At 39.0% G+C, this 9,450-nt stretch overlaps 3 protein-coding genes across 3 annotated transcripts in view; 1 reads left to right on the top strand and 2 right to left on the bottom strand.

Annotated features, from left to right (window-relative positions):
• Positions 1 to 3,112, top strand: part of LOC106318363 — a 5,888-nt gene extending 2,776 nt beyond the window's left edge. The window contains exons 7-11 of the mRNA XM_013756305.1: positions 1,248 to 1,299; positions 1,352 to 1,562; positions 1,781 to 1,996; positions 2,090 to 2,264; positions 2,556 to 3,112. Of these exons, the coding sequence (XP_013611759.1) occupies positions 1,248 to 1,299; positions 1,352 to 1,562; positions 1,781 to 1,996; positions 2,090 to 2,264; positions 2,556 to 2,611 (710 nt within the window). The 3' untranslated portion in view covers positions 2,612 to 3,112. The remainder of the gene's footprint in view (positions 1 to 1,247; positions 1,300 to 1,351; positions 1,563 to 1,780; positions 1,997 to 2,089; positions 2,265 to 2,555) is intronic.
• LOC106318370 (glycine-rich protein A3) lies at positions 2,848 to 4,485 on the bottom strand. The gene is made up of 3 exons (XM_013756317.1): positions 4,380 to 4,485; positions 3,958 to 4,246; positions 2,848 to 3,428 (listed from the first exon to the last, which is right to left on the bottom strand). The coding sequence occupies exons 2-3, from the start codon at positions 4,214 to 4,216 to the stop codon at positions 3,154 to 3,156; spliced, it is 534 nt and encodes a 177-aa protein (XP_013611771.1). The 5' UTR covers positions 4,217 to 4,246; positions 4,380 to 4,485; the 3' UTR covers positions 2,848 to 3,153.
• Positions 4,486 to 6,315: 1,830 nt separating this feature from the next.
• LOC106314338 (uncharacterized zinc finger CCHC domain-containing protein At4g19190) lies at positions 6,316 to 9,102 on the bottom strand. The gene is made up of 7 exons (XM_013752226.1): positions 8,812 to 9,102; positions 8,676 to 8,738; positions 8,214 to 8,359; positions 8,011 to 8,136; positions 7,688 to 7,889; positions 7,458 to 7,572; positions 6,316 to 7,373 (listed from the first exon to the last, which is right to left on the bottom strand). Exons 1-7 carry the CDS (start codon positions 9,046 to 9,048, stop codon positions 6,505 to 6,507), a joined length of 1,758 nt encoding a protein of 585 aa, XP_013607680.1. The 5' UTR covers positions 9,049 to 9,102; the 3' UTR covers positions 6,316 to 6,504.
• Positions 9,103 to 9,450: the final 348 nt, after the last annotated feature.

Below are 9,450 nucleotides of genomic sequence, written 5' to 3'. Positions count from 1 at the left end.
AACAATTGGTTTTGGAGTGGCCTAGATTCTTGCAGTGCTCACAAGTCACAGACTTGTCTCCTCCTCTTCTTGATTTGAAGTGTGCTTTGTTGCCTGAAGCACTCTCCATCTTCTCAGCTTTGTTTGCCATAGACAGCTCCTCTTTTCCACCAAAGAGACCATCTGAGCCTAGCTCCTTCCAAAGTTGAGCACACACATCATCATAGCTTGGAAGCTCTTTAGCTCTCAATATGTGTTTAAGTACATCATTGAAGCTTGGGTTGAGTGTGAGAAGCAATCCAAAGACCTTGTCTTGCTCACGCCTCTCTTCTAGTATACTAGGATCAGTGGTACTTGGTCTCAACATCTCAAGTTCAGACCACAACTGGCTGTACTTTCCAAGGTGTTTGGTGAAGTCCATCTCCTCTTGGTGCAAGTTGTTGATTGCCCTCTTAACCTCAAATATTCTGGTGAGGTTTGAAGTATTGCCATATACCTTGTATAAGGTATCCCATAGCTTCTTTGCAGTCTCACAGTGTGAGTAAGACTCCATGATAGGAGTATCAAGTGAGCCTTGCAAGATAGACAGCACCATGAGATCCTCCTGACCCCATTTGCCTTCATCTACCAATACAACCTCCTTGCCATCTTCTCCTTGGGTGATTTGTCTTGGGGCCTCACTTGTGGTGATGTGCTCCCATAGACCTCTTCCTCCAAGAGCTGTCCTGGTCAATCTCGACCAAGTAATGTAGTTAGGACCCTTCAGGGTGACTGGAATCCTCACTAGCTGGTGTTGCTCCATCTTTGCTTGCTACTGGGTAAAAGAAAATGAAAGAGATTCTGAAGAAAGTAAACCAAACAAGTGAAAGAGTAAGGTGAATAGAATAGATTTGCGGAAGCAGTTTGGTGTTCAAGAGCTTTGATGCTCTGATACCATGTTAGAAATTAAAGAACATAGTGAAGAACAAGAGAGAGAGAAAGAGAGAGAGAGTAAAGAAGGATAATCTTATTCACTTGATTGATTTGCTTATGAGAACATCTCATATATATAGTGGTTACAAGTATGGTAAATGGTAGATGAGATATGATAAACTAATAATCCATTGTTTTGAGACCTTAACCCACCATGCATGCTTGTCCCTTGTAGTGGCATCTCCATTGTCTTGAGACCTTAACCAACCATGCATGTTTGTCCCTTGTAGTGGTATCTCCATTGTCTTGAGACCTTAACCCACCATATTGTTTCTTATTGCTTCATTTTTACAGAGGTGACAATGCAAAGAGACGTCAGCGGCAAAGACTCCAGTTTGCGGAGGTCTGCGTATAAACAAGAAAATGATTTGCATAACTTTTCATGAATAGTTGTTTGTGCGTTGACACAACTGAAAGTAAATTTGCAGGCTCTGATGGATCAAATTAATAGAGTAAAAGACCTACCGTTTCCTGTCTATGAGAGTTTTCCGGAATGGGAGGCTCGTGCAGCTTTGGATGCTCGTGAAATTGGTGACTTTAATACTAATGATCCTTTGATGTCACAGGGTGGTTATGGTTCAACACCGATGCCATTCCTCGGAATGACAAAGGTGATCATTGTTGTTACACTTCTCAATGCATATAGAAGTTGAGGTTCTTTTATTTCTTCATTTGCTAATCTATATTAGTAGAAATTTTATTTTATTTTTTTCACATATACAAGAAAATATATGTTGTGGCTGTAAAGTTTTATTTTTATTTTTTTGATATTTTTTTTATCCTTGTTCAGTGTGGTTAGCTTGATTTCTTGAATCGTACATATGGTTAGGTTGAGGTTAACCTTCGTGACGGAAAAGAAGATGGAGTTCCTAGTATCAAACCGATGCCTCAATGGATGATTAGGCAAGGAATGAATCTCACTAAGGAACAAAGAGGAGAGATGAATCAGGAAGAAAAGGTTGGTGGTGTCTCAGAAGGAGAAGTAAAACTTTCTGATGACAATAAACCATCAGCCATGGGAAATGACAATGATACCTATTTGAAGGTACCTTTTGCGAGCTTTTTTTTATTTGTTTAGATCCCTATAGTAGCATCTTGCGAATTGTATTCGGAGAATCTTGATACATTTTAGTTTCAGGAAACTTACTATGCCGCTCTACTGCAGCAGCTAGAGGCAGCTCAAAAAATGAATCAGCAAGAATCTACCCCTGACATTCAATCGGCTACTACATGCTCAGATCGTCAGGTTGGTATGAAGTCCAAACGTGAAGATGAAGAAGATGCTGAATGTGAAGAAGGGTCTCATGTTTCAGGTCAGTTTGAGTTTATTATTACTTCATTTCTAATTCGCTAACTAGTTAGTTGATCATATGAAACAACACATTTCTTCAAAGATAAAACAGAACCAGAGCGTTTGCATCTGATCATACATGCTTTGAATATGCAGAAGATACTTGTTAAGACATGCTCAGGCTGGACATGCTTAGTATAAATTATACTAATGGGCCATATAGATTATAAAGAGAAAGAGTTTATGTCTCTTGATATATGCAAAGATTATGTGATGCTTAGCTTTGTAACTTTTGATGTACTTAATTTTGCAGCAAATGGGGCAGATGTTGAAGAAGAAGACGACGGTGTTGAGTGGGAAGAAGACTGAAAGCAAATGGATTAAAACCATTGATAATAGAATTAATTAAGGTTAACTGTGAAATGTCATGTACACTATAGTGATTGGTAACTTAATTGTGAATCTCATCATCTGCACCAGTTTCCTCAAATGTTATAACATTTAAACTTATTGGGAATCTCATCATAAGAGTAGATATGAGACATGAATACAATATCAGCATCTACAACAAGCATATGTATCTTGAGAATTTAACCAACATCAAGTCATCAAACGTAAGAGAATTAAAATTGAAAGAAAGTATCAAAACAAACACAAACTGTCAATTACAAAACCAAATTATAGATAAGTTTCAAAGCATCTGCTATTTGAGAGATTGAAGAAACCTCTTCTACAAATGCCATTAGGTTTTACATTATACTATCACTCTCCATTTTATTTCCTCTGAACCAGCAAATCTCTAACCGATATAAAGTTAAAATGTAATAATGCTAAGAGGGGATTGATTATTAGAAACATCGGTCAGGAAATGAGACTACTGGAGGAGAGAATCATAGGTTAATTTTTTGAGATTACTTCCACTTCTTGAATTTTCCTCCTCCAAACATACCGTGTTTCCCATGCTTTCCATGCTTGAACTTGCCTCCGTGCTTGAATTTGCCTCCATGCTTTCCGTGCTTGAACTTACCATGACCATATCCACCGTGACCAACGTGGCCATACCCTGCGTGCCCTGCATGACCGTAAGGGTTGTGTGCTCCATGAGACATGTGGTGAGCTCCATAGGCTGCTGCGGCTGCACCAGCTGCACCAGCGATCATACCTCCAATCCCACCACTAGAATGCCCTAATGAAACAGAAACAGAAGGTATTAACATGGAGAACCTCCATAGTAAAAGAACATCACAATCGATAAAAAGTAAGCAACTTAAGATTAAAAACATGAGCGTCTTTCAGACTGGGACTCTGAAACCACATTAAAAAGAATGTCAAAAGGTTCAATAATTTGCACAAATTTGTACCAATTGAAACAGAACAAGAGATAGTAAACTCATCGGTCCATAACATTTGCATAAACAAAACTAGCAAAGTCATTAAAATTAATGTCCTTTAAACTATAATTCAAACTAAAAACATTATCTAGCAGGTTGAAACACAAGCCACAAAGACAATGTTTTTAGCTTTTGCAATAAAAAGAAACAGCAAATTTAAAAAAAAAACTACAGTTCCTATTACCATTCAAACATAAAAGGTTGATAATCCAACAAAACAACAAGAGCAGTTCTTAGCTTTAGCATAGAAAACATCACCACATTAGAAACTATCGTCCTATGAACAGCTTGTTGATGTAATAAACTACAAAGAAGAGTCTCTACCTGCATGGTGAGGAGCAGGATAACCTGCAGGAGGATAACCTCCGGGGGCAGGAGGATAACCTCCCGGTGCACCGGGAGGGTATGCACCAGGTGGGTAACCTGCAGGTGGGTAGCCTCCAGCTGGAGGGTACCCTTGTTGTGGCGGGTATCCAGCGGGTGGGTAACCTCCAGGAGCGGGTGGGTAATGATGTCCACCTCCTGGAAAACCATGAAACCCTTTGTCTTGTTCATCATGATGCTTGTCTTTACCACCTCCCATTGTTTTTACCAACTTTCAGCAAATCAAAACCTACAAGAGTTTGACATGTACACATCATTGTCAAAGATTTGATAGATCACAACACTCAAAATGAGATAGCATCATTCATGAATACAAACGATCACATACAAAAAAAGGTCTGAAATAACTGAGAAATAATTACCGATACGAACTTCGAAGATTGTTTCAGAACGAATAGAAACAGCAACATAGCTTTATGTGCTTATATATGGATAGACGTGCTGCGTCTGCATCATTGATTACTTGACGCGTTACCATTTTTGAATAAGTTTATTTCTATATTTTACTTTTTTATTATTTTTTTGATTAGTCCTCGTATTTGTATTGTAATAATAAATCCATCACTTTAGTCTTCACAATTTTTAATCGAGTCTTAGAGTCTAAAATAAATACTTAAAACCGAAAATAAACACCATAAGATAATTTAATCATTGTGATGTTATATAACTTATGAGTGTAATGATGCGTAGGGAAATATTATAGGTCTTTTTGGTTATTTATTTGTGAGCCTACTTGGATGTTTAAGTAACTTATAAAAGTAAGCGGGTTAAAATGAGAATATGTGGAACTAAAAGGTGAAGTGTGATAAATAAAATATCTACGTCGTGGGAACGCGCAATGAACACGGAGTTCCACGAACATGATTAAGTAAAATGTATTTTCCTGTAATAATATATCTTAGTGGCGGAAAAGGCTTTTTATCCTTTGATTTGACAAACACCAAAAAACAATGGTGGTGAATAAAAATGACAAAAGAACCTTGTCCGGGCCTGGGACGGATCGGATATCCGGACAATTTTAAAGTATCCGGATCCGGATACTTATCCGGCAAATTCATAATTTTACTATTTTTTTCCGGATCCGGAGTTCTCGGATATCCGGGTGTCGGATATCCTTCTAAAAATTGTAATATCTGGCGGATATCCGGATTCGGAATTTGGATCCTTAAAATAAATAAAAAATAATATAAATATATATAAAATATTAACAATACTTTAAAAATAAAAAAATATATAATATTTTTAATTATTTCTATTGTATAATATTCCAAAATTTACATAAAATTTATATATACTATTATAAAAATGAAAATATATTAAACAAAATTAATTTATATATATATATATATATATTACTATTTTTGAAATAGTTATTAATAAAATTTACGGATCCGGATATCTGGACTAAAAAATTAAAATATCAGGATCCGGTTTTGACGGATCCAACATTTCACTATCCGGATCCGGATTCGGCCCCTCCGAATATTCAGATGTTCGGATCGGATCCAGATCGAATCTCGGATCGAATCCGGATCTCGGATAAAAGTTTCAGGCCTATTGTCCCCCACAAATCAGAATTATCTTTTACTTTATCTTCTTGTTGACTATTTAAACAAACAAATACAGATAACTAGATTCCCCATCACGTCAGGTTAGAACAAAATATGTCATAAAAATGGTGGAATCTTACTAAACACAAAAATGGATGGTGGTGGGTGGGAATCTTACTAAACACAAAAATGGATGGTGGTGGGTTTATCATTAATGGGGTCTACATGAATGTAGTATGGGCCCCTGGGTATCCATTGAGTTATACAACAAGGCACACATGTTGAGCCTGAAGTCAATAAAAACTTTTCTTTCAGATATAACTTTCTCCTTGATCTTCTTACACTAATATGAGGAAGAGAAAGTACAGCTTTGCTTCCACCGAGTTTCATTCGACTTCTTTCAACCAACTCTCTCTGCACTTTGCAAACTGCAACAAAGTGCAATGAAAAGTCATGTCCAGCAACAAAATTTTCTTGTCAAACCTACAATGCTCGCCCTTGACTACCATTTTGTACCGTCAATTGTCTTTTCACTTTTGCGGGGCTCTGCCTCACTGATCCTCATCATCTGACATTAACTCTATAACAGTGTCTATTGTATCTATCTGCTTCTGCATGGTCCTCCTTGAGACCGCCACCTCCCAGGTTATCCTCATAGGATTATCAGCAAATAATGAGATGTTTCTGGCTGTTTTATATGAATACAGGAAATGAAAAATGTTATTGTTTGGAACCAACAACCTTCTGATCAGGAATCTAAAGTTCTAACCCAGCAAAGTCCATGAGATTGTTTGGAATAGGCTCATTAAGCTGTATAAAGATTAAAAGCACATCACACAAAGATAAAACCAACATACATATTTCACAATCTCATTCAGACTGGAACCAGAACTCTCGTATTCAAGTGACAACAGACTACACTCAGTTTCTCCTTTGCTTAGTGCCTGTATCGATGCTTACGAGTCTCCTCTTCTTCCGACGACACCTCATGCTTCTGCTGCTTCTTTCTACTAACCGAACCAGATTCTGCTTTCTTCGTGCTTCTGTATCTATCAGAAAACTCTCCAGGATCATCAGATGCATCATACACATGCTTTTCTTTGCCCTTCACACTCCCGTGATGTCTTCCAGAATCACGATCATCATATCTTGGTTTCTTATCGGATCTATGACGCTCGGACTCAGAATCGACATATCCGTGTCTTCTCTCATTATATCTCTGCTTCTTCTCAACTCTATGAAGCTTCCCAGACTCCAAATTGTCATGCCTCTTACTTTTCTCAGAAACAGGATCGTTATTACGCACTTCCTTCCTCTCCCCGTGATTGCTTTTGTAATCATCTTCTGATCTATTCTTTCTACTACTGTGGTTTCTATAATAATCAGAATCATTAGATGAGGCAGAAGGTATATCCACCATCTTTTTCCGTTTCTGGTGCCTCTCGTCCTCGGGATGATTTTCTCTATGGCTGTTTCCTTGGTGGTGAACCTCAGTTTTTAACCCCTGAGATGAATCTAAATGCTTGTTGTGCCTTCTCCTGCTTGAGCGGTACCTATCAGAGTCTGAATCTTCAGAGGAAAGTGAGTCAGAATCATATTGCTTCTTGCTCTTCTTCTTAACTTCCTTGCGCTTCTTCTTCGATCTTCTCTTCTCTCCACTATCTTCTGAGCCTGTGGAAGATCCATCAGTTTCCTCAGCAGCCTGAGATGAATGCTTCTTGTTACTTTTGTTCTTTTTGGACTTCTTTTTCTTATCAGACGATATACTCCTCAGTAATTCTAATGGGAGGCTGCCCTCAAGGAACCCTGTGATGTCATAACGAATTGAGAAAATTAGTATTATACAATCTAATGATGAGATGAGACTTTACAGGGAATCAAGAAATTCACCTCCATATTCATCAAATATATCTTCAGCGACAATTTGTTGATTTGGATCTTCGGGATCAAAACCACCACGAGGAGGACTCAAGCCCGGCTTTTGTTTCAACTCCCACTTCAGAGGCTGCAAAAAATTAGAGAGCACTTTCAGTTAATGATACAACCTTTTGTTTCCTAAACCTAAAACTAAGTCTTAAAAGATTTTGAAGAATGAGAATGTAAGGGAAACAAAGACCAACCTCGCCAGGATCTGTATGTGCAATCATAGTAGTCAACGGATCATCTCTTTTCAATCGTTGTTCTTCATTTGGCATCACTGTATCCTTTAATGGACATTCACGATCACCACTTTGGTGCCCAAAGTTTCCACACCTCAGACATTTGACATTACGCAATTCAACTGCAAATGGCTTTGCTCTTCCGGCAACACCAGTCTCCAGCCTGCACAATTTCGATCATAGTATGGGTTGAGGCAATGTCCACTTACATGTCATATTGGCAACACTCGAACACTAGGCTACTAACACATTTGAGAGAGTAAAAAAGATATGGCAACAAGTACCTTGGTGCGTTTTTAAGGACTTCAAATTCTTCTTCAGTAGGCAGAGCACGCCCAAACACATCTTTGGGTCGTGGTTTCTTCCTTTCCTGAGCTGCATGGTCACTCCCGGCTACTGGCTCTGCTGGCCTGCAAAAGAAAAGAGTTCTCGTTATTACTTAACATACAGAAAAACATCTCTCTAATATATGTTTCTATCAACATACATAGAACCAACATTGTCGTCCACCGTTGGATCCTGACTCGATGAACCCTGGGGTTTCTCATCCGCGCATTCTGCTGCTTTGGCACTTTCAGGGTCATAGCCAGGCGGGCGAATGTACATGAAACTCACAGCTTTCATCATTTCGATCTGCGAATCAAGCTCAGCAATAAATATCACAAACACACACAAAACAAAGTAAAAATCACTACTTACACCTAGTCTCAAATGCTTCTAAAGACTTTGACATCTACCTAAGGATCAAAACAGTTAAAAAAAAAGATGAAACAATGTTTCAACTGGATTCTCATTGGTGAGAGTAGTAAGCACGAATCAGAGCTTCAGTTCAACCTGAGAACTTAGCTATCTTCTTAGAACTACAATCCCCAGAATAAATGAACCCTAATCTAAAGATTTAGAACCCAATCAGTACTCAAAACAAGATCTGAACAACATAAACCCTAACCTTCTCTCTTTCTTTCTTCGATATGAGAGCCGCTTGCTTGAAGAACTCCTGCTCTTGCGCAAACTGCAATTCCACCAAAAACACGAATTGAATCAATAGCACAATCGAATTCGAGCCCATGTTACGATGCCCTTACCTCACGAGCCACCTCCTCGGCTCTGCGATCGTGCTGGGCGTTGGTCTGCTCGGCGATCCACTTGCGTCGCTGGTTGGGATAAGAGAGCGGATGCCATGGCTTCTGATTCAGGAACGAGTGGCTCCAAGCCGTGCCCGATTTCGTCTTGTAATCGACCTCCAAGCTAGTGCCGGTGACTTTCCCGCCGGCGAATCTCTTGCTCAGCCGTATCCCGCTACCTTCCCCGCCGCCGTCCATCTGATTTTCGCACAATGCCTCTCGATTGTTTTCGCCCTCGTGCTTTTTGAAATAACCAAGAAAAGGAAACGAAACTTATTTAATTGTAATTTAACCCAAAAACAATTGCAATTTTACCCTCCACAGAAATTGCAATTTAACCCCAACTCAATTACAATTTAAACCCAAAATAAAATGAATATTACAAAATTGTAAAACACGTAAAGTGAAAAAAACCTTTTTCTCTCATCTCTGTTCACGCTCTCGTACTTTTCACGGGGAAGAGAGAAAGCTTGCCATTTTTGTTGCCGGTTTCTCTCCGGCTTTGCTTCCCGACGTTCGGGCTTCTGACTCTGGGCTGCGGTGGCTCTCATAGCACTGCTTCGCCGGCTTCGATTCCGCGAAACGGTGGCTTATAAAGCA

This window comes from Brassica oleracea, chromosome C1, assembly GCF_000695525.1.
Source record: "Brassica oleracea var. oleracea cultivar TO1000 chromosome C1, BOL, whole genome shotgun sequence".
Lineage (NCBI taxonomy): Eukaryota > Viridiplantae > Streptophyta > Magnoliopsida > Brassicales > Brassicaceae > Brassica > Brassica oleracea.
The sequence above is the reverse complement of the archived record's forward strand: the minus strand, read 5'-3'. Positions and strand labels throughout refer to the sequence as shown.

Coding starts and splice junctions, on each gene's coding strand:
- LOC106318370 (XM_013756317.1), bottom strand. CDS start 4,216: ATGGGAGGTGGTAAAGACAAGCATCATGATGAACAAGACAAAGGGTTT. Junction 3,429..3,957: donor TCCTGCTCCTCACCATGCAG/GTAGAGACTCTT, acceptor CTGTTTCATTAG/GGCATTCTAGTGGTGGGATT.
- LOC106314338 (XM_013752226.1), bottom strand. CDS start 9,048: ATGGACGGCGGCGGGGAAGGTAGCGGGATACGGCTGAGCAAGAGATTC. Junction 8,739..8,811: donor CCGAGGAGGTGGCTCGTGAG/GTAAGGGCATCG, acceptor GTGGAATTGCAG/TTTGCGCAAGAGCAGGAGTT. Junction 7,573..7,687: donor CACATACAGATCCTGGCGAG/GTTGGTCTTTGT, acceptor AATTTTTTGCAG/CCTCTGAAGTGGGAGTTGAA.